General features: G+C 43.6%; 2 protein-coding genes across 2 annotated transcripts; both read right to left on the bottom strand.

The window, feature by feature from the left end:
• Positions 1 to 4,186: 4,186 nt before the first annotated feature.
• LOC138372617 (uncharacterized) lies at positions 4,187 to 5,047 on the bottom strand. Its single transcript, XM_069338107.1, has one exon. The coding sequence runs from the start codon at positions 5,045 to 5,047 to the stop codon at positions 4,187 to 4,189; it is 861 nt and encodes a 286-aa protein (XP_069194208.1).
• Positions 5,048 to 20,686: 15,639 nt separating this feature from the next.
• On the bottom strand, positions 20,687 to 24,749 carry LOC138372616 (uncharacterized). The gene is made up of 2 exons (XM_069338106.1): positions 24,702 to 24,749; positions 20,687 to 21,655 (listed from the first exon to the last, which is right to left on the bottom strand). Exons 1-2 carry the CDS (start codon positions 24,747 to 24,749, stop codon positions 20,687 to 20,689), a joined length of 1,017 nt encoding a protein of 338 aa, XP_069194207.1.
• Between the last annotated feature and the right edge of the window lie 956 nt (positions 24,750 to 25,705).

Here is a 25,705-nt window from a genome sequence, read left to right as displayed (position 1 = left end):
ACCGATACGCCCTATCTACTGACATTAATGGCCAAAAATGATTAGATAAACGGGTTTCGGAAAGACACTTCCCTTGAGATTGATGACAGCGTGTTGATGATGGCAGATCACTACTCTGATCTTCCATAACACTTCGTCCAAGAGAATTTATAGGATCCGTAATTCGCTCCACGACTCTGAGGTCTTAAACAATAACAATGGCTGACCACCCCCTCCTCACTCACGCTACTGGCCTACATTGTCCAGATGACAGTAAGTGATAGAAGGGTCACATTTACTCTATTTTAATTCTGATAATTAAGTTAATTTATATGAGATGTTTTTATGATGGTAAAGTCCAAAGACTAATGTATTTAAGAATAATTCCCACCATAATAGTAAATTTATAATAGTATGTGGTAATGATATCCCGTTTTCTATAGACGGAAATTCCACTACAAGTTACATTTTCTATGGGTTAACTTGTTTATACAACACAGCAATATTATCTGCCTGTATGATATTATTAAATGGTGTCGGATTTTCCGACATGAGGGAGGCGACCACCACAGGCAGGAACAAGGGTGAGGGAGGCGACCACCACAGGCAGGAACTAGGGTGAGGGAGTGTCGACCACCACAGGCTGGAACTAGGGTGTGGGAGAGTCGACCACCACTGGCAGTAACTAGGGTGAGGGAGAGTCGACCACCACTGGCAGGAACTAGGGTGAGGGAGAGTCGACCACCACAGGCAGGAACTAGGGTGAGGGAGAGTCGACCACCACAGGCAGGAACTAGGGTAAGGGAGAGTCGACCACCACTGGCAGGAACTAAGGTGAGGGAGAGTCGACCACCACAGGCAGGAACTAGGGTGAGGGAGAGTCGACCACCACTGGCAGGAACTAGGGTGAGGGAGAGTCGACCACCACTGGCAGGAACTAGGGTGAGGGAGAGCAACCACCACTGGCAGGAACTAGGGTAAGGGAGAGTCGACCACCACAGGCAGGAACAAGGGTGAGGGAGAGTCGACCACCACAGGCAGGAACTAGGGTGAGGGAGGCGAGGCACCTTAAGCACTTTACTTTAGAGCTGGGATTTCCTCTGACAATTTAGGAGATATGGTGGATTACCTTTTCAATGTATTTGTGATGCATCAGTAAGGGGAACTGTGAATTGGAGAGTGAAGGGATGTTTGTGGGAGAGGCACATATCTGGTGTATGATGGTGGGTGTTGCAGCTATTTGGTGTCTGTCTGTAAACGGTGGGAGCTGTTTGTTATATGTATATGTGGAAGTGTGTGGAAGTGCGAGTTATTTGGAGAGGGTGGACGTTATATGGTATATTCGTGTATGGGCAGAAGATAATTGGTGTATTTTTATGTAGAGGAGAGATATTTGGTATATGTTTATAGGAGTTGGAGATTCGATTGATGCTTGTAACAGTGTTTGAATAGGTTCTTTATATATATATATATATATATATATATATATATATATATATATATATATATATATATATATATATTGTGACGATAATCTCCTTCAAGAGATTGAGCCTGCTCTTCCCTCCAAAAATACGTCACTACAAATATATAAAACTACTATGGAAGAAATGTCCAACAACGACAACATCTCCAAGGTTTGCCAGAGAGCAAAACGTATGCAGCCAGGAACACCTGCTCCAGCTCAAACCGCCAAACTACCTGTCTTGTTGCCGGCTCCTCGCTGATTGGCCGCCGGTCTAGCTGCAACTGCACTCACCCACCATACTACTTGATGTCTGGGGCCGCCACGACCTCAGTCCTCAGAATATTCAGTGCTTTCATACGGTTAACACTTCTTCCTGGTAGACTAAAGCTTTGGCTTACGTGTACTAAGAGAGGTGATAGCTTAAAGCCAATATTCCTGCACCAATACTTACGTTATTTGCACAGCTTGTTATTGCTCACTTGTCTTAACATAACTTTTCATTTTTTCATTTAATTATTCTTATTATTTTGATTGATTTTATTATACGAATTTGTATGTCCATTTTATTCATGTTTTGTTTATCTAACGTAATTAAAATTCCATTGTTAAAATTTACTTGTGTTTTGTGTGTCTTCTCCTTACCTTACCACAGACGAAGTTCCAGATTTTCTATTTTTTTTTTATTCTATGTGACGAGGCCATACCCCTAGCTTTGAACAGCCGAACACCAACGCGTTACCGTCACAATATATATATATATATATATATATATATATATATATATATATATATATATATATATATATATATATATATATATATATATATATAATAATAATAATAACTTTCCCCTCTCTTTACTGGCAACTGAGCTCTTTTCCCTGCTCTCAGTCTCTTAGCTTATATCGACTACAGTGTAATGTTTTGTCATAGCCAAATTAGAGGTAGCGCCCAGCGACATAACAGCGACGTATGTCCAGCAAGGCTCATTTGAATTCGCAGTTTGCATTTGTGTTCCCCTGGCGAGTGATCCCACCCCCTGTCACGCCGCCTGTCAATGTTTGCCTTGTCAACACTGTCACGTTACGGCCCTTGAAGGGGACGCCCTCAGTCAACGCCGCTGACACTCCGCCTCAAAGATAATGCTGAGTAAACTACTTATACAGCCTGCAAACTCTTGTGACAATTTGGTGCTGAGAGCTCTCTGCGCTATGTAGCATGTTCTGCACTATCAGTCACAATGTTCAATAATCGTGTCTGACGCGTGTACTTACTCGGACCCCTTGGCTAGTATACTTGCTCAGGCCCTCGACTAGTATTGCTCGGGCCCTCGGCTAGTATTGCTCGGGCCCCTTTCTAGCACATACTCGGGCCTCTTGTCTAATGCTTGTTCGGGCCCTTGTTTAGTACTTGCTCATGCCTTTTGCTAGTACTTGCTTGAGCCCTTTACTAGTATTTCCTCGGGCCCTTTATTAGTACTTCCTCGGGCCCTTGTGTAGTGCTTGTTCGGGCACTTGGGAAGTATTTACTCGGAGTCCTTGACCCGGCCTTTAAATAATAATATGTCGAACTCTTCCTTCATATGTATATATGTTGTACCTAATAGCCAGAATGCACTACTTGGCCTAATATGCAAAGCCAAATTTGCCAACCAAGTTTTCCTGACATACGTTTTTTTTATTTTTTTTCCTTATAAAATGATTAAGCTTTCCATATGAGTTAATTTTATTTTAATTTGAGTTAAAACTAATATATAAATATGAACAAACCTAACTATTCTTAACCGAACATAACTAAGTCAATAATTTATATTCATAATATAATTTATTAATATATCTTGAGGTTATCTTGAGATGATTTCGGGGCTTTTAGTGTCCCCGGAGGCCTGGTCTAGGACCGGGCCGCGGGGACACTAAAAGCCCCGAAATCATCTCAAGATAACCTCAAGATATATTAATAAATTATATTATGAATATAAATTATTGACTTAGTTATGTTCGGTTAAGAATAGTTAGGTTTGTTCATATTATATATTAGTTTTAAATAAATATTCAAATAAACCCATTGTAATTTTTTTTAAATAACGAACATCACTCTGCATGTTAGGCAAATCGGGCCTTGCATAGTAGGTCGAGTAGTGCGTTTTGCTTTTAGGTACGACATATGTTGATTTTATATATATATATATATATATATATATATATATATATTTATATATAATCTTAATTGCAAAATAGTTGAGTTGGTTTTAAAAATTAATACTCTTTATCGTATTTAGTAATGAAAGTTGTAAAGCCAACGGAAAATTACGACCACATTATTAATCCTTTGATACAGTTATGAGTAATTATTCCCGTAATGGCTTACCTCTCTCCTTAACAGCGGCAACACCATCGTTATGAGAGCACCATCACACTAGCGGCTGCTCTTGAGGTGTAGAGCACCATCACACTAGCGGCTGCTCTTGAGGTGTAGAGCACCATCACACTAGCGGCTGCTCTTGAGGTGTAGAGCACCATCACACTAGCGGCTGCTCTTGAGGTGTAGAGCACCATCACACTAGCGGCTGCTCTTCAGGTGTAGAGCACCATCACACTAGCTGCTGCTCTTGAGGTGTAGAGCACCATCACACTAGCGGCTGCTCTTGACGTGTAGAGCACCATCACACTAGCTGCTGCTCTTGACGTGTAGAGCACCATCACACTAGCTGCTGCTCTTGAGGTGTAGAGCACCATCACACTAGCGGCTGCTCTTGAGGTGTAGAGCACCATTCACACTAGCGGCTGCTCTTGAGGTGTAGAGCACCATCACACTAGCGGCTGCTCTTGAGGTGTAGAGCACCATCACACTAGCTGCTGCTCTTGAGTTGTAGAGCACCATCACACTAGCGGCTGCTCTTGACGTGTAGAGCACCATCACACTAGCTGCTGCTCTTGACGTGTAGAGCACCATCACACTAGCTGCTGCTCTTGAGGTGTAGAGCACCATCACACTAGCGGCTGCTCTTGAGGTGTAGAGCACCATCACACTAGCGGCTGCTCTTGAGGTGTACAGCACCATCACACTAGCGGCTGCTCTTGAGGTGTAGAGCACCATCACACTAGCTGCTGCTCTTGAGTTGTAGAGCACCATCACACTAGCGGCTGCTCTTGACGTGTAGAGCACCATCACACTAGCTGCTGCTCTTGAGGTGTAGAGCACCATCACACTAGCGGCTGCTCTTGAGGTGTAGAGCACAATTACACTAGCGGCTGCTCTTGAGGTGTAGAGCACCATCACACTAGCGGCTGCTCTTGAGGTGTAGAGCACCATCACACTAGCGGCTGCTCTTGAGGTGTAGAGCACCATCACACTAGCTGCTGCTCTTGAGGTGTAGAGCACCATCACACTAGCGGCTGCTCTTGAGGTGTAGAGCACCATCACACTAGCGGCTGCTCTTGAGGTGTAGAGCACCATCACACTAGCGGCTGCTCTTGAGGTGTAGAGCACCATCACACCAGCGGCTGCTCTTGAGGTGTAGAGCACCATCACACTAGCGGCTGCTCTTGAGGTGTAGAGCACCATCACACTAGCGGCTGCTCTTGACGTGTAGAGCACCATCACACTAGCTGAGGGGAGAGAGAGGGGAGCCGGTCGGCCGAGCGGACAGCACGCTGGATTTGTGATCCTGTGGTCCTGGGTTGGATCCCAGGCGCCGGCTAGAAACAATGGGCAGAGTTTCTTTCGCCCTATGCCCCTATTACCTAGCAGTAAAATAGGTACCTGGGTGTTAGTCAGCTGTCACGGGCTGCTTCCTGGGGGTGGAGGCCTGGTCGAGGACCGGGCCGCGGGGACACTAAAAAAAAAAATGCCCCGAAATCATCTCAAGATAACCTCAAGATAGCTGCTGCTCTTAGGTGTAGAGCACTATCACACCAGCTGTGGTTCGTTACTCATGGTGAAGAGTCACCTTCACAACGACCACCGGTCTTAACACCGGGTACAGACTCACCCTCACAACGACCACCGGTCTTAGCACCGGGTACAGACTCACCCTCACAACGACCACCGGTCTTAGCACCGGGTACAGACTCACCCTCACAACGACCACCGGTCTTAACACCGGGTACAGACTCACCTTCACAACGACCACTGGTCTTAACACCGGGTACAGACTCACCCTCACAACGACCACCGGTCTTAACACCGGGTACAGACTCACCTTCACAACGACCACCGGTCTTAACACCGGGTACAGACTCACCCTCACAACGACCACCGGTCTTAACACCAGGTACAGACTCACCTTCACAACGACCACCGGTCTTAACACCGGGTACAGACTCACCTTCACAACGACCACCGGTCTTAACACCGGGTACAGACTCACCCTCACAACGACCACCGGTCTTAACACCGGGTACAGACTCACCCTCACAACGACCACCGGTCTTAACACCGGGTACAGACTCACCTTCACAACGACCACCGGTCTTAACACCGGGTACAGACTCACCTTCACAACGACCACCGGTCTTAACACCGGGTACCGACTCACCCTCACAACGACCACCGGTCTTAACACCGGGTACAGACTCACCCTCACAACGACCACCGGTCTTAACACCGGGTACAGACTCACCCTCACAACGACCACCGGTCTTAACACCGGGTACAGACTCACCTTCACAACGACCACCGGTCTTAACACCGGGTACAGACTCACCTTCACAACGACCACCGGTCTTAACACCAGGTACAGACTCACCTTCCGTGGGTGGGGACTTTGACTACACGATAACCTTGGTCAAGGTCCTCACTAATGATTGCCTCACGGACTTCCTCCAACTCTCCTTGTAAAGCTCATGTTTCACTTCTCTAATATTTGGAGTTTTAGTTGAGTCTTCATCTATTACTAATTTTGTAACGACGCTTAGCACGTTTTAAATTCTTTGCTGCATTTTTCGGGCACGACAAATGTTTGTCTCAGGTACACACCACATTACTGTTTACACAAGAAAGCCTATTGAACATTTAAATTGAGAGAGACAGAGAAAGAGAGAGAGTTTGGTTAAAAGATTCTCTGACACTCTAAGGCTTGTTTGACTCATATAAATTGCCTCAAAGTTCATCTGAGCATCCTCAGAGGCCGAGAGGAAGGGAAGATACAGGTAGCAGCTCAACAGTAAGTAGTAGTAACCTATGGGGGCTTTCAGGAAGGAAAAGTTGTTGATGTGTTGGGCGCTGATGTCTCGTTTGTCGGCTGGGTTGAAAGTACAGTTGCTGTTATTCAAATATTCTTGAGACTTAAGAATGCAATCATCTGTCAATCACAATCTTTCGCATCTTCATCATCTGGTGGCAGCCATCTTCAGACGGCCTCCATCATCTTATAGCCATCCCCTTCAGACAGCCATCCTTTTCTATCAGTCATTTTCTTCTATCATCCACCGTCTTCTGCCAGCCACCATCTACTATCAGCCACCATCTTCTGCCAGCCACCATCTACTATCAGCCACTATCTTCTGCCAGCCACCATCTACTATCAGCCACTATCTTCTGCCAGCCACCATCTACTATCAGCCACTATCTTCTGCCAGCCACCATCTTCTGCCTGCCACCATCTTCTGCCAGCCACCATCTACTATCAGCCACCATCTACTATCAGCCACCATATACTATCAGCCAACATCTACTATCAGTCAACATCTACTATCAGTCACCATCTTCTGCCAGCCACCATCTACTATCAGCCACTATCTTCTGCCAGCCACCACCTACTATCAGCCACATCTTCTGCCAGCCACCATCTTCTGCCAGCCACCATCTACTATCAGCCACTATCTTCTGCCAGCCACCATCTACTATCAGCCACCATATACTATCAGCCACCATATACTATCAGCCAACATGTACTATCAGCCAACATCTACTATCAGCCAACATCTACTATCAGCCACCATCGTCTTCCAGTCACCATCTACTATCAGCCACCATTGTCTGCCAGCCACCATCTACTATCAGCCACCATCGACTGTCAGCCACCATCTACTATCAGCCACCATCTACTATCAGCCACCATCTACTATCAGCCACCATCGACTGTCAGTCATCTTCTGATAATGTTGCGTCAAGTATAAGTTCATATGGTCATAAAGCATATGGCCTCCGTCTGCTTCTTACCTCACATCATACTTACTATGAGGTACCTCACATCATACTTACTATGAGGTACCTCACATCATACTTACTATGAGGTACCTCACATCATACTTACTATGAGGTACCTCACATCATACCGACTATGAGGTACCTCACATCATACCTACTATGAGGTACCTCACATCATACCTACTATGAGGTACCTCACATCATACTTACTATGAGGTACCTCACATCATACCTACTATGAGGTACCTCACATCATACTTACTATGAGGTACCTCACATCATACCGACTATGAGGTACCTCACATCATACCGACTATGAGGTACCTCACATCATACTTACTATGAGATACCTCACATCATACCGACTATGAGGTACCTCACATCATACCGACTATGAGGTACCTCACATCATACCGACTATGAGGTACCTCACATCATACCGACTATGAGGTACCTCACATCATACCTACTATGAGGTACCTCACATCATACCTACTATGAGGTTATGTTTATAAGTTTATCAGTCTTACTATGTCTGCACAGCTAATAACATTCCCAGTAATCTAACCCTCTTTCATGGAATGCTCTGTAAAAAAATTTTTTTTAGAATACCTAAGAGAAAATAGACATAAAAGTACTTCAGAGTTTTAATTTGGCTGTGAAAATTAGTTCCCCTCTCCGGCACATACACACACACACACACACACACACAAGAGATTCCAGGAGGTCTTCTCAATAGAACAAGGAGAAGCCCCTGCACTAAATGAGGAGGCGGCAACCTTGGAAACCTTGGAGGAATTTGACCTCACCAGTGATGAGGTCAAAAGGTGTCTGCTGGAGCTAGATGTGACAAAGGCTGTTGGGCCTGATAGAATCTCACCATGGATACTAAAGGAAGGTGCAGAAGCACTAAGTGTGCCACTCTCTATGGTGTATAACAGGTCACTGGAAACAGGAGACTTACCAGAAAGTTGGAAGACAGCTAACGTGGTCCCAATATACAAAAAGGGTGACAGGCAAGAGGCACTGAATTACAGGCCAGTTTCCTTAACTTGTATACCATGCAAGGTGCTGGAGAAGATCGTGAGGAAAAGGCTCGTAGAGCATCTGGAGGGAAATAACTTTGTAACGCACCACCAACATGGGTTCAGAGATGGTAAATCGTGCCTCACAGGGTTAATAGAATTTTATGACCAGGCAACGAAAATTAGGCAGGAAAGAGAAGGGTGGGCCGACTGCATTTTCCTGGATTGCCAAAAAGCCTTCGACACAGTACCCCATAAAAGGCTGTTAAAAAAGTTGGAGCAACAGGCAGGAGTAAAAGGGAAGGTGCTCCAGTGGATAAGGGAGTACTTAAGCAACAGGAAACAGCGAGTAACGGTGATGGGGAAGACATCAGAGTGGCGAGATGTCACCAGCGGAGTCCCACAGGGCTCAGTACTTGGACCCATCCTGTTTCTAATATATGTGAACGATCTTCCAGAGGGTATAGACTCATTCCTCTCGATGTTTGCTGATGATGCAAAAATTATGAGAAGAATCAAGACGGATGAAGATAGGCAGAGACTACAGGATGACCTGGATAAACTGGAGGAATGGTCTAGAAAATGGCTGCTGAAGTTCAACTCTGGAAAGTGTAAGGTGATGAAATTAGGCGAAGGGAGCAGGAGGCTGAACACAAGGTATCATCTGGGAGGGGAAATCCTGCAAGAATCAAATAGAGAGAAGGATCTGGGGGTTGATATCACACCGAACCTGTCCCCAGAGGCCCACATCAAAAGAATATCATCAGCGGCATATGCTAGACTGGCCAACATAAGAACTGCCTTCAGAAACTTGTGTAAGGAATCTTTCAGAACCCTGTATACCACTTATGTAAGACCAATCCTGGAGTATGCAGCTCCAGCCTGGAGTCCATACCTAGTTAAACACAAGACAAAGTTAGAGAAGATTCAGCGGTATGCCACCAGGCTCGTCCCGGAACTGAGAGGATTGAGCTACGAGGAAAGGCTAAAGGAGCTGAACCTCACATCCCTGGAAAACAGAAGAGTAAGGGGAGACATGATAACCACCTACAAAATTCTCAGGGGAATTGACAGGGTGGACAAAGACAAACTCTTCAGCACGGGTGGGACACGAACAAGGGGACACAGGTGGAAACTTAGTACCCAGATGAGCCACAGAGACGTTAGAAAGAATTTTTTCAGTGTCAGAGTAGTTAATAAATGGAATGCACTAGGAAGTGATGTGGTGGAGGCTGACTCCATACACAGTTTCAAATGTAGGTATGATAGAGCCCAGTAGGCTCAGGAATCTGTACACCAGTTGATTGACAGTTGAGAGGCGGGACCAAAGAGCCAAAGCTCAACCCCCGCAAGCACAATTAGGTGAGTACAATTAGGTGAGTACACACACACACACACACACACACACACACACACACACACACACACACACACACACACACACACACACAAAAATAAGGCAAGAAAGAGAAGGGTGGGCAGACTGCATATTTTTGGATTGTCAGAAAGCCTTTGATACAGTGCCACACAAGAGGCTAGTGCGAAAGTTGGAGATGCAGGCTGGGGTGAGAGGGAAGGTAATCCGGTGGATAGAGGAGTACCTAAGCAACAGGAGACAACGAGTCTGTGTGAGGGGTGAGGTCTCAGATTGGCGAGACGTTACAAGTGGAGTCCCGCAGGGGTCAGTCCTTGGACCTATACTGTTTCTGGTATATGTAAATGATCTCCCAGAGGGTATAGATTCGTTCCTCTCAATGTTTGCCGATGATGCAAAAATTATGAGGAGGATTGAAACAGAGGATGATAAAAGGAGGCTACAAGATGACCTAGATAGACTGAGTGAATGGTCCAACAAATGGCTGTTGAAGTTCAACCCGAGTAAATGCAAAGTAATGAAACTAGGCAGTGGAAACAGGAGGCCAGACACAGGATACAGAATAGGAGAGGAAGAACTTAATGAAACAGACAGAGAGAAAGATCTAGGAGTTGATATCACACCAAACCTGTCTCCTGAAGCCCACATAAAGAGAATAACGTCTGCGGCATATGCGAGGCTGGCTAACATCAGAACGGCGTTCAGGAACCTGTGTAAGGAATCATTCAGAATCCTGTACACCACATATGTAAGACCAATCCTGGAGTATGGAGCCCGTACCTTGTCAAGCACAAGACGAAGCTGGAAAAAGTCCAAAGGTATGCTACTAGACTAGTTTCAGAACTAAGAGGCATGAGTTATGAGGAAAGGCTGCGGGAAATGCACTTTACGACACTGGAAGACAGAAGAGTAAGGGAGACATAATCACAACGTACAAAATCCTCAGGGGAATCGACCGGGTAAACAAGGATGAACTATTCAACATTGGAGGGACGCGAACAAGGGGACACAGGTGGAAGCTGAGTACCCAAATGAGCCACAGAGACATTAGAAAGAACTTTTTCAGTGTCAGAGTAGTTAGTCAATGGAATGCACTAGGAAGTGATGTGGTGGAGACTGACTCCATACATAGTTTCAAATGTAGATATGATAGAGCCCAGTTGGCTCAGGAATCTGTACACCAGTTGATTGACGGTTGAGAGGCGGGACCAATGAACCAAAGCTCAACCCCCGCAAGCACAATTAGGTGAGCACACACACACACACACATACACACACACATACATACATTATATATATATATATATATATATATATATATATATATGACCGAAAAAGTAAGATTAATAATTCTAACACGAATTTTCTCAATCTTTCGTACATTTCTTTTCACTGTTGGAGGTAAATCAAAAATCAATTCTCCAAAATTCATTTTTATTTCTAGTCTGACGCGACACGAGCGCGTTTCGTAAAACTTATTACATTTTCAAAGACTTTAGTTCACAAATACACAACTGAATAGAACTTACGCATCTCCGATTTTATATCTACATTTGAGTGAGGTGGATGGGGTGAGGTTTCATTAATAGGGTATTAATTTCATCAACACAAGACAGAACAAGAGGTGGCATTAATAAGGTATTAATTTCATCAACACAAGACAGAACACGAAACAATGGGTATTGAATAGAAGTGTTTGTAGAAAGCCTATTGGTCCATATTTCTTGATGCTTCTATATTGGAGCGGAGTCTAGAGGTGGGTAGAATATAGTTGTGCAATAATTGGCTGTTGATTGCTGGTGTTGACTTCTTGATGTGTAGTGCCTCGCAAACGTCAAGCCGCCTGCTATCGCTGTATCACACGGGCCACAGGGATAAGAGCCTCGTTGGACGTAGAATCGCTGTTTACCAACGTACCTGTGGACGAGACAATCGGAATGATAGCCGACAGAGTGTATCGTGATCCAGCCTGTACTCCTCTTGACATACCAGAAAATATTCTGAGGAAACTACTCCAAGCTTGTACTAAAGAGGCACCCTTCTTGAGCCCGGATGGGCACATGTATAAGCAAGTAGATGGGGTCACCATAGGTTCTCCCCTAGGTGTCCTGTTTGCAAACTTCTACATGGGTACCATCGAGCAAAAAGTCTTAGTCGACATGAACTTGAAACCGGCCATATACTGCAGGTATGTTGACGACATTTTTACACAGGTACCTGATGTCAGACATCTGCAGGAGCTGAAGGAGGCATTTGAGCAGAGTTCCGTGCTGCGTTTCACTTACGAGATGGAAAAGGATGGGAAGCTGCCCTTTCTAGATGTAACAGTCATGGAAAAGGGCGGAGGTTTCCACACTGCAGTCTACACTAAGGAAACGAACATAGGAATGTGCCTAAATGCCAACAGCGACTGCCCAGACAGGTACAAGAGGAGTGTTGTTAACGCATATGTCGACCGTGCTCTTATCCACAGCTCAGAATGGAAGCAAGTCGACGAAGAACTCTGCAGGGTAAGGCAGGTCCTAGTCAATAACGGCTTCTCCAATGGTTTCGTCGAAGACATCATAAGAAGGAAAGTGAAAAGCCATGCAACCTCCTGAAGAGACAACTAACACAACACCTATACCCCCTATTAGACTATTTTACAGGAACTTCTTTTCCACAGCTCATAAAACGGAGGAAAGGGTCCTGAAAGATATTGTTAATAGAAACGTTATCCCTACAGACAAAAATCAGAGGATACAACTGACGATTTACTATAAAACCAGAAAAACGGCCAGCCTACTCATGAGAAACTCTCCAGACACAAAACAGAACGCTTTAAAAGAGACTAACGTCGTCTATGCCTTTAAATGCCCTCTTGGGGACTGTAAGCTCCAAAAAACCCAGTATATAGGCAAGATAACAACATCTCTTTCTAGGCGTTTAACGATGCATAAGCAACAGGGCTCCATTAAGGAACATATAATCTCTTCCCACAACCAAACCATAGCCAGAGAAATCCTAGTAAACAACACAGAAATCATCGATAGATACAGCGATAGGCAGGCGGCTTGACGTTTGCGAGGCACTACACATCAAGAAGTCAACACCAGCAATCAACAGCCAATTATTGCACAACTATATTCTACCCACCTCTAGACTCCGCTCCAATATAGAAGCATCAAGAAATATGGACCAATAGGCTTTCTACAAACACTTCTATTCAATACCCATTGTTTCGTGTTCTGTCTTGTGTTGATGAAATTAATACCCTATTAATACCACCTCTTGTTCTGTCTTGTGTTGATGAAATTAATACCCTATTAATGCCACCTCTTGCTCTGTCTTTTGTTAATGCCACATCACCCCTTCCATCTCACTCAAATGTAGATATAAAATCGGAGATGCGTAAGTTCTATTCAGTTGTGTATTTGTGAACTAAAGTCTTTGAAAATGTAATAAGTTTTACGAAACGCGCTCGTGTCGCGTCAGACTAGAAATAAAAATGAATTTTGGAGAATTGATTTTTGATTTACCTCCAACAGTGAAAAGAAATGTACGAAAGATTGAGAAAATTCGTGTTAGAATTATTAATCTTACTTTTTCGGTCATATTTAATAATATATGTCTACAGGAAAGACTGCTACCAAAATATACTAATATATATATATATATATATATATATATATATATATATATATATATATATATATATATATATATATATGTATATATATATATATATATATATATATATATATATATATATATACATATATATATATATATATATATATATATATATATATATATATATATATATATATATATATATAATAACTTTTTTTCCATTACACTGGGGAGAGACCATCCCTTTGATGCGTACCCCTACTAGCCCTTGGCTCCGTGCCTATCCTAGTCTCTGGCTGGGACATCTTTTCCTGTGCCCCTGGCTGAGGTATATTTATAAAAGCCTCCGATTGAAGTATATATATATATATATATATATATATATAGAGAGAGAGAGAGAGAATCTCTTGATAGAGGTATGTTGTTTTAAGTCTCTTACTGAGAAAATGTTTTCTGGTCCCTGACGGGAATATTTTCACTTGTCGCTGACTGAGATGTACCCCGTCTACACCTTCACTCCAGCTAGCAGAGTCTGTCCGTCATTTCGCCGTAGTGTTGACATAGGCTTCTGGATGCTGGACAAGCTATCTTCCGAAGGTTGTGTTTACTCTTTTTGCAACATGAGATTGTGTGCTACTCCTGGCTGGTACTAGCCGAGTACCAGGTGAGTGCCTCCCCGTGTACGCCGTACTCAGCCTTGCGTACTCGTGCCGGGTACGGCTCGCCTTAACGATCTTTTTGATGTCCGGTGATGAGTTTGCAACTGACCGCATCCGTGAATAATGTAGGTGTTTAGCAGGGATGGGCTGGAGGGGGAGAGGGGTGACTGTGATGTTATATTGTATTGGAGTTTGTGCTCACGCTCGTAGATGTGGATGTGTTCAGTCATCTCTCTCTTTCTCTGTTTATGTTTGTATGTCTGTCTTTCTCTCTCTCTCTCTCTCTCTCTCTCTCTCTCTCTCTCTCTCTCTCTCTCTCTCTCTCTCTCTCTCTCTCTCTCTCTCTCTCTCTCTTACTCTTTTTCCGAGGGAGAGATTTCAAGGTAAACGTAAATGCATTTATTATGAGAAATTTGATTGATAATTATTTGTGAATTGGGATTGTATGGCGAGTGTCATAGGGTGGTTGGGGTCGACCCCCGTTCCCCACCTTAATTGGATTGACTCCTATTGCGACAACCAACGACTCCCATGAAGGCTGATATGTGGTGTTGATTGTTCACACAGTTTATACCAACAGATTTCTTGGCAGTTTTTGACGTTGAATTATAATGTTGAGTCAAGATTAATTCATTGTAACTCGAGCGTGTTTTTCCCACTGGGATAGAGAGAATGGGAGCGAGGGAAGGGGTGATGGGATAGGGGGAGGATGAATGGGAGAGAGGGATGGAAGGAGACTAGAGGAAGGGTAATGGGAGAGATGTATGGAGGCAGAGTGGATAGGAAGGACAACGGGGGAGAGGGGAGGAAGGAATAATATGAGAAGGAAGGAGGGAAAATGGGACGGAGGGAGGATGAGAAGTAAGATAGGGAGGAGGGAGATACAAACAGATGGAGACAGGGGTACCACCAGTCTATCAAAGAATGTCTTTTTCTTTGTTTGCCTGTTGGTCTGTTTGTCAAAGGGATGAAAGGTAGAAGCTTGGGGCTAGTCACACCGAACTTTGAATGGTGAATAACCTTGTGTATGGGGACAAGTTGGGATGTTTGAAGAGAGGGAAGCAGTGAGGGGAGAGATAGATCAAGAAAGGGAAAGAAAAAGAAGGGGGGAAGAGGCGACAGAGGAGAGAGAGATAGGAAGAGAGGGTATAGAGTGAAGGAGAGTGGCCAGAGATATGAGAAGGAGAGAGGGATAATGTTGAGGGAATTTGTGGAAGAAAGGTGTAGAGGGTGGGATAGGGGGTAAGTGGGAGAGAGGAGAAGAGAGAAGAGAGAGGAGAGGAGAGGGGAAGAAAATCAGAGAAGGGAGAAGAGGGGAAGAAAGTAAGAAAGGGGAAGAAAGTAAGAAAGGGGAAGAAAGTCAAAGAGGGGAGGAGATGGGAGGAGAGGAGGCGATAGGCAGAGATGAGAGAGATGAGGTGCGAGGGACATTGTCAGAGAGCTGGGGAATGGGGAAGGGGAAGAGAGACCTAGGCACAGGAGGATACCCCATATGTCTATATCTATAAGAGACTTATAGATATAGATAAAACAAAAAAACAAAAATTTCTGACTATTATTCAAGGCCGGACGCCTTGGGGTAGCCTCTCTTAACTTTTATAGCTCATAAATATAAGTGGAACTTATTGCAGGGGGAAAGATTCGAGGGAACTACAGAAACACCATACTGTCTCCCGAGCTCAAAGCGGCAGCTAAGTGCCTTCGTGAGAATAAGGAGATAGTCGTCAGGAGATTTGACTAGTGCCCAATATACGTTATTATTAAAAACGACGAATATCTGTCAAAAATGAACCTCATCCTCTCCGAACAAACTACATTCCAAAGGGTCACAAAGGATAGACACTACAGCCGAATTGAAAACAAAGGTAAACAGATTGATTGAAACTGTTAACGCCAAGAAATCTGGACTCCACCTGTCAAAGGTTGCAGAAGAATACAAACCTGGTTATGCATATGGGAATGTCAAACCCACAAACCCGGAAACCCACTTCAGTTAATCATCAGCCAGATACCCACACCCACATACAAACTGGCTAAGCGACTCGACTGCCTGCTGACTCCTAATGTACCTTGTGCTTTCAGCCTGAAGTTTCTAAAGGGATTTATTGACTTATTGCGTGGAGGCCATGGGAATGAAAGCCTCTCTGGATGTGAAGTCGCTGTTTACCAACGTGTCTGTGGATGAAACAATCAGGATGATTTTTTTTATTTTTATTATTATTTTCTATCACAGACGTGGCCACACGTCTATATGTCACAGTAGTTAATAAATGGATACACAGTTTCAAATGTAGATATGATAGAGCCCAGTAGGCTCAGGAATCTGTACACCAGTTGACAGTTGAGAGGCGGGACCAAAGAGCCAAAGCTCAACCCCCGCAAGCACAATTAGGTGAGTACAATTAGGTGAGTACACATACATTTCTCTCTTTTACTCTGACAGTAACTAACATAGCAGCAGCAAGAAGAGGTATGGGCCAATAGGCCTTCTGCAGTTACTTCCATTCATATGTTCTCATACCCAACTTATACCCATTGTTTCGTGTTCTGTCTTGTGTTTGTCACAAGTTTATTCACTTCACCTAAAACGTTTGTACCATATCACCTCACCCAAAAGCGTGTCTAAGTACGATGAATTTGTTTGTATAATAAGTCTTTGAAAATGTAATAAGCCATTAAGAAACGCGTTCAGGCGTCAGACCATAAATAAAAATGAATTTTGCAGAATTTATATTTCCATTACCACTGACAGTGAAGAAAAACATAAGAAATATTGTGAAAATTCGTGTTAGAATTATTAATCTTACCTTTTCGGTCTTATTCAACAACATTATATATATATATATATATATATATATATATATATATATATATATATATATATATATATATATATATATATATATATAGGAGGGAGTACCACCTCTAGCTGGAAGAAGGGGGACCCATAGCCTCGGAGGAAACCACGCATAACGCATTAGAGGGAATGTTTAGATCCCCTCCAATACAGTTTCTGTGTGCTTCTCTCCTACCACCCCCTTCCTTTTTTATTTTTTGTGCTTTATTATGCATTTGATGGTTACAAGATATACATGGGTTGATACAAAAAAAAATATATATATATATAATATTATATATGTATATATATATATATATATATATATATATATATATATATATATATATATATATATATATATATATATTTAGGGGTACCACCACTGGTTTAATTAAAGGGACCCACATCCTCGAAGAAGAAAATAAATAGTGTTCAGAGAAGACCTTGTGGATTCTCACTGAATACTTTAATCTTTTCCTCTCCTACCACCCCTATTATTTTTTTTATTTTTTTTATTTGATTTTATTGCAATGCTACAGTTTACAGAAAACACACACTTATATAACAATATACCAATCAGTGTTCGAAGACCTCGTCCAGCTCCTCGGGGGTCGGGTGCGTACCCAGGATACAGCACGCATTTCCCCTCTGAACAGCGACACTGAGGCGCTGAAACATAAAACTGGCCGCTCTTGGGTCTCTAGTCTTCCCAATGAGTTCCTCGCCCAGCTCCTTCAGGAACTTAAGTGCACATTTACCCCAGGCGCCCAGAGTCTCAGAGCCTATTGGCACGAACCTGTAACAACGTTCTAGGTCCCTGTACTTGTTAGTTTTCTGGGTCTCCCTGAAGGTGGCCGCCCCGCCTCCCTCAGCTGCGCTGTAAGGTAGATAGGTATCAGCCAATGTGGATGCACACGTGTAGTCCCACACGACCTGTTTACCTTCCCTCCACGGCTGCAGGGTGACTCCATCTGGGCGTTTTTGGCTGTTGTCAGGCCTGCACAACTGAGGTTCCCTTTGTGCTGGGCATCCAGCTGAAGCCAAACTTCTCTTGATGATGTCATTGACTGCTTCATGTCTGGAAATCTTTCCCTGTGTCTTACGACAGATGAGACCATGGCTGCCGTATTGGTCTGCCCGTGCATGGCCGCAAATACACCGATGCTCGGTGGAGATAGGGGCGGCAAGGCGCAGAGCAACACCAATACTTAGGGTCCGATGGTCCAGGCGGGTGCCCAAGACGGAATTAGGGACTGCCAACAGGAAGTCCCCGGCATGGGGCGCTTGCACAGCTAGAAGACGCGCTTTGTCCTTCCTGGAAGCTGCCTCCAGCAATGATGTGGCGATGTTCTCCACTATGGGGCTATCCCATTTGGACTGTTTGCAGTCATTTGGAAAAGTCGGTCGAGGATGAGAGTTGACGAGAGTGTCCCACTGACCGGCTCCTTCCGCGAATTTGGGATCATGAATCCCAATGAAGTCTCTTAGGTGTTCCGGTAGTATTTCCTTAACTAATTCACCTGTTGCACTGGTCGAGGATAAGAATGCCGGCAATGCTAACTGTGTCGCCTTGCGAATACCTATCCCCCCGAGTCTAACTGGGAGCGTTGCTTGGTCCCATTGGTCATCTTGCAGGGAGAGGTTTAACACTTTCACGGTTATTGACCTTAGGAGTGTGTCATATTCTGTTAATTTTGGGCTGTCGAAGGAGGGAGCACACCTTAGGAAATAGGTCAGTCTGGGCAAAGCCAGGCACCTTGTGAGAAGGTACAGAGCATCGTGGGCGTCCAAAGCCCCTATTCTTCCCTCCATCCTCCTCAGGTCGTTCAGCTTTTCTTCGAGGACTACCTTAAGCCCAGCCCAGAGGACTTCTCGAGCCCAGAGGTGCCCCTAGCAGCACACTGTCGGTGGGAGCGATCACTTGGGCTCCTGGCAATATGGTTCGCACTGCATCTATGGTTGGTTGGCTAGATGAGATGATTTCACACTTTAATGGGTTTAGGGTGAGTCCTAACTCCTCTCCCTTAGATTTCACCAGCTGTAGATCTTCTAGCAGGGACTCTTGTGCCCCTGCCAGGGTGCCATCGTCCAGGAACCAGATGTTGAGTTCGCTGGTCAACCTGCTTGTGACCTCTTTAACAGCCATGCAAAAAAGAAAAGGGGCAAGTGGGTCTCCCTGCTGGACACCTTCTGCAGAAACAATATATATATATATATATATATATATATATATATATATATATATATATATATATATATATATATATATATATATATATATATATATATATTACATATATTTATTTTTTTTCTAAACAAAAGGGAAGGGAGTACCACCTCTGGCTGGAAGAAGGGGGACCCATAGCCTCGGAGGAAACCACACATAACGCATTGGATTGAATGTAGGTCCCCTCCAATACAGTTTCTGTGGTTTATATATATATATATATATATATATATATATATATATATATATATATAATGTCGTACCTAATAGCCAGAACGCCCTTCTATGCCTACTATACAAGGCCCTGATTTGCCTAATAAGCAAGTTTTCATGAATTAATTGTTTTTCGACTACCTAACCTACCTAACCTAACCTAGCCTAACTTTTTCAGCTACCTAACCTAACCTATAAAGATAGGTTAGGTTAGGTTAGGTAGGGTTGGTTAGGTTCGGTCATATATCTACGTTATTTTTAACTCCAATAAAAAAATATTGACCTCATACCTAATGAAATGGGTAGCTTTATCATTTCATAAGAAAAAAATTAGAGAAAATATATTAATTCATGATAACTTGGCTTATTAGGCAAATCAGTCCATGCATTGTAGGCTGAGAAGTGCGTTCTGGCTACTAGGTACGACATATTATATATATATATATATATATATATATATATATATATATATATATATATATATATATAAAATATAATCTTTCCTGTGTAATGAAATTTTATATAAAATAAAATGACAAACACACAAAATATACCGGGTGGTAGGAAAAGATAATATACAATATATGAGAGTACGCGGGTGCCCGACAAGGCCTTCACGGATGCTACATATCGTCCTCTCCACATCTGATCATTACCTCTACATGTTACCACGACACAACAGATCATTGCCACCATTTGGTAGCCTCGACACAACTGGTCGTTTTCAGCAGGTGTGGCCGCAGCGCGGGCCAGCATACGCAGCTGACGGAGGTGATTGACAGCCGCGACATGGCCAAATTGTCAGGCAAAACTGCCACCGTCACTCCTGAGGGCTGATATGCAAATGTCTCTTCAAAAAGGAACAATTTCGGCAGAGGAATAATCGATATTTAGGGCTCCGGTTTGGTGTCACGGGAGTGTTGCTTGTTCTGGTTCACTTAGGGTTATTTGTAACTGTTAATAAGGTTAAGAAATCAATAATTTTGTTGCGGAGCGTTAACACTCTCTTAGCATTCCCCACCTGTTCTCACACTCATTCCTGTTCCCTACTTCTTTCTCACACTCAACCCTTCTCCACCTGTTTGTAACACTTAATGCTTTCCCTAATTGTCTATCACACTCCTCACTCACCGCCTGTGTCACACACACTCCTTATTCTCCACCTGTCTCTCACACTCCTCATTCACCACCTGTCTCTCACACTCCTCATTCTCCAACTGTCTCTCACACTCCTCATTCTCCACCTGTCTCTCACACTCCTCATTCACCACCTGTCTCTCACACTCCTCATTCTCCAACTGTCTCTCACACTCCTCATTCTCCACCTGTCTCTCACACTCCTCATTCACCGCCTGTCTCTCACACTCCTCATTCTCCACCTGTCTCTCACACTCCTCATTCACCGCCTGTCTCTCACACTCCTCATTCACCGCCTGTCTCTCACACTCCTCATTCTCCGCCTGTCTCTCACACTCCTCATTCACCGCCTGTCTCTCACACTCCTCATTCACCGCCTGTCTCTCACACTCCTCATTCTCCACCTGTCTCTCACACTCCTCATTCTCCACCTGTCTCTCACACTCCTCATTCTCCAACTGTCTCTCACACTCCTCATTCTCCACCTGTCTCTCACACTCCTCATTCTCCAACTGTCTCTCACACTCCTCATTCTCCACCTGTCTCTCACACTCCTCATTCACCGCCTGTCTCTCACACTCCTCATTCACCACCTGTCTCTCACACTCCTCATTCTCCACCTGTCTCTCACACTCCTCATTCACCGCCTGTCTCTCACACTCCTCATTCTCCACCTGTCTCTCACACTCCTCATTCACCGCCTGTCTCTCACACTCCTCATTCTCCACCTGTCTCTCACACTCCTCATTCTCCAACTGTCTCTCACACTCCTCATTCTCCACCTGTCTCTCACACTCCTCATTCACCACCTGTCTCTCACACTCCTCATTCTCCACCTGTCTCTCACACTCCTCATTCTCCAACTGTCTCTCACACTCCTCATTCTCCACCTGTCTCTCACACTCCTCATTCACCACCTGTCTCTCACACTCCTCATTCTCCACCTGTCTCTCACACTCCTCATTCACCGCCTGTCTCGAAATCAACGATCTCTTGTGCTTAGTACTCTTCCATAACTTAGTCTTTAGTCTTTATCTCTAATGTCCATTTTTGTTCCTGTCTCTCGCTGCCTCTCTGTACCTCACTGTCAAGTCATCGGGAGGATGAGGAGACAGAGGGGGGGGGGGGTGGGAATGGTGGGGAGGACCGGGGAAGGTTACTGTGAATCAGCAACGCCTGGCCGGGTACAGCTAGCATATATATACATATATATATATATATATATATATATATATATATATATATATATATATATATATATATATATAATAGTGTGTGTGTAATATACTAGCTGCACCTGGCCATGTGTGGCTGAGCCACAGTAACCCTCCCCGGTCCTCCCCACCATTCCCACCTCCCTCGTCCCCTCGTTCACCCCCCCCCCCATCCCCACTCCACCATCCCTTCGTCCTCCCCACTATTCCCCACTCCTCTGTCCCCTCGTCCTCCCCACCATTCTACATTCCCCCGTCCTCTCGTTCTCCTCACCATGCCACACTCCCTCGTCCCCTCATCCTCTCCACCATTAACCCCCTTACCTGTACTTTTGTCCTCCCCACTATCCCCAATTCTCGTCCCCTCGTCCTCCCCACCAGTAGAAGTTAAACAAAAAATAAGAAAAATAAAAAATAACCTATACTCACAAAATGAACAGTATGGTAAACAACACAGGTCAATTCCAATGCAATGTCACACAAAATAATTAAATCAAAATGAAAATAAATCGAAATCTACAAAAATTCAATTTATCAATGCAATCGGAAACAGTGAAATGGAATCGTAACATATGTAGTACAGCGTGTGTTGCTATTACATGCAAGATATGGCTATGTTTTTCAAAAAAGCATGTTTTTACCTGTCACAGGTGAGCCATGTATATAGTAGTTATATAAAAACCTGCACCTATTCGAATGTAACGTTATGTCAAAATTTCAAAACTATTAGTAAAGCTATTGGTAAAATTTCAAAGCTATTGGTAAAGATTTTCCCTCACATGAAAAACACTGTTTATTTTTATTGTTTTTTCCCGTCACAGACGTGACCTCTATAGTATGTATATAAAAACCCGCTCGGATGTGAATAGAACGTTGTGTCAAAATTTTGAAGCATTCGGTAAAGGACTTTCAGAGATTAGCAATTTTAAGTAAACATTTACATTTTTATTTTTATACTAGTTGTACCCAGACCACGCATATGCTGTGGCTTAGTAACCTATATGTGTTGCTAAGTCACAGCAACATTTCCCTGTCTCCCAATCCTCCTGCCACCATTTCTTCCTCCCCCACCATTTTCTCCTCTCCCATCTACTCGTCCTCCCAACCATTCCTCACTCCCACGTCCCCACATCCTCCTAACCATTCCCCACTCCCCCATCCCCTCGTCCTCCCTACCATTCTCCCCTCCCTCGTCCCATCGTCCTCCCCACCATCCCCCACTCCCCTGTCCGCTTATCCTCCCCACCATTCTCCACTCCCCTGTCCCCTCGTCTTGACCACCATTACCCCTTCCCTCGTCCTCTCCACTATTCTCCACTCCCATCCCCTCGCCCTCCCCATCATTCCCCACTTCCTCGCCCGATGCATTCCCAAATGATTTGATGTTCCCATCACTAATGTATAAGAAAAAGTTAAAAAAAAAACGAAATGAAAAACAATGAAAAATAAAATAATAAACTATACTCACGAAATGAACGGTATGGTAAACAACACAGCTCAATTCCAATGCAATGTCACAGAAAATAATAATTTTCTAAATGAAAATAAATCGAAATCTATGAAAATTCAATTTGTGAATGCAATCTGAAACATTGAAATGTAATCTTAACATATTTAGTATAGTGTGTGTTGCTCTTTCGTGCAACAGATGGCTCTTTTTTCAAAAAGAGCATGTTTTTACCTGTCACAGGTGTGGTATCTATATAGTAGGTATATAAAAACACGGACGTATTCTAATAGAACGTTGTGTCAAAATTTTAAAGCAATTAGTGAAGAACTTACGGAAATTACAGTGTGTGTTGCTCTTACATCCAACAGATAGCGCTGTTTAAAAAAAAACAGTTTTTTCCTGTCACAGGTGAGGCATGTATATAGTAGGTATAAAAAAACATGCGCCAATTCAAATACAACTTTGTGTCAAAATTTCAAAACTATCGGTAAAGAGGTTTCGAAGATTTCCATCACATGAAAAACACAGTAAAAACATAGTTTTTAAAAAAAACATATTTTTCCCCGTCATAGATGTGACATCTATATAGTATGTATATAAAAACCCGCTCGGATGCGAATGGAACATTGTAGTGAAAATTTCAAAGAAATCGGTGAAGACCTTTCGGAGATTAGCGATTTTGAACGATTATATATTTTATATATATATATATATATATATATATATATATATATATATATATATATATGTGTGTGATTCTAGCTCTAATTATCTCTAATATTATGTTTTTTTTTTGCTTGAGAGGGAAGTTGAACTATTAACACTCCAACGTTCCTTTTACTCTTTTAATAGTCTGACGTTAAGAGAGGCGTTTCGAGGACCCTTCCGCCATCTTCAGAGGCAGAGTACAAGTGGCTACAATTTGGACCAGCTGAATATATTACTGTGAGTGAGGTGATGGACCACTATGCTCCAATAAGCCCACTGCAGCTTACCAATCTTCTATGTTTCAATGATGGCTGGGACGGTATACTGGATGTTTCGTCTTGGTCATGAAGATATCGGAATGTAACTGGATCAATTAGTTAAAGCAGAAACGTTCCCTCGTGGTTTACACCGTGAAAAGATTACCATACGGTTTTCCATCAACTTTAATAATGCTTCATATCTCGTCCTAGATGAAACATAACACTTCAGCCGGTCTCATACGTATTTCCTTCAGATTCTATGTTATGTGCGCCATTTCAAGCCACACTAGCCCAGTTTATCCATCCCAACCCCTCCACAGTCCTGGGGGCTCTATCCCTCCCCTCTCCTAGCCCCCTTTGTTCACCGGCGCTAGATACTGCTCACTGTAACGACCCTTTTGATGTCCTCTGACGACTTTGAAATTGAACGCATCCGTGAGTGATGTGGCTGTTTACCGGGAGATGACGGGAGAGAGGAGATACTGATGCATTATTACATTCTATCGCAGTCCTTGCCGGCTGGCTCCTGCATTCATTCTTTCTTTCCTTATTTCTCTCTCTTCTCTCTTTCTCTATTCCTCTCCCACACACACACACACACACACACACACATACACACACACACACATACACACACACACACACACACACACACACACACACACACACACACACACACACACACACACACACACACACAAAGAGACCTCGGGACCAAAGAGCCAAAGCTCAACCCCCGCAAGCACAAATAGGCGAGTACACACACACACACACGCACACACACACATTCCCTTTGGGAATGAGTGATCATAGTGTATTGAGCTTTGAGTACCTGGTTGAGCTCGGAATTATCACCCCCAAAGAACTGGGAAACAAAGGGCTGGCGTACCGAAAAGGAAACTATGAGGAGATGAATAAATTCCTATGGGATATACATTGGGACACAGAACTCGGAACCAAGTCCGTACAAGACATGATGGACTATGTCACCCAAAAATGTCAGGAGGCTGTAAGCAGGTTTGTTCCAGCCCGACAGGAAAAAACAGAGAAGCAAAGGAAGAATCCGTGGTTTAATAGGGAATGTATGAAAGCAAAGGAGCTGAACAAAAGGGCATGGAGGAACTTCCGTAATAACAGAACACCAGAAAGTAGAGAGAGATACCAGAGAACCAGGAACGAGTATGTTAGTGTGAGAAGAGCAGCTGAGAAAAGGTATGAAAATGATATAGCTAATAAAGCCAAGACCGAACCAAAGCTACTACACAGTCACATCAGGAGGAAGACAACAGTGAAGAAACAGGTGATGAAACTTAGGGTGGGCGAGGACAGGTACACAGAGAATGACAAATAGGTGTGTGAAGAACTCAACAAAAGGTTCCAGGAGGTCTT

Source organism: Procambarus clarkii, chromosome 39 (genome assembly GCF_040958095.1).
Source record: "Procambarus clarkii isolate CNS0578487 chromosome 39, FALCON_Pclarkii_2.0, whole genome shotgun sequence".
NCBI classification, from domain to species: domain Eukaryota; kingdom Metazoa; phylum Arthropoda; class Malacostraca; order Decapoda; family Cambaridae; genus Procambarus; species Procambarus clarkii.
The sequence above is the reverse complement of the archived record's forward strand: the minus strand, read 5'-3'. Positions and strand labels throughout refer to the sequence as shown.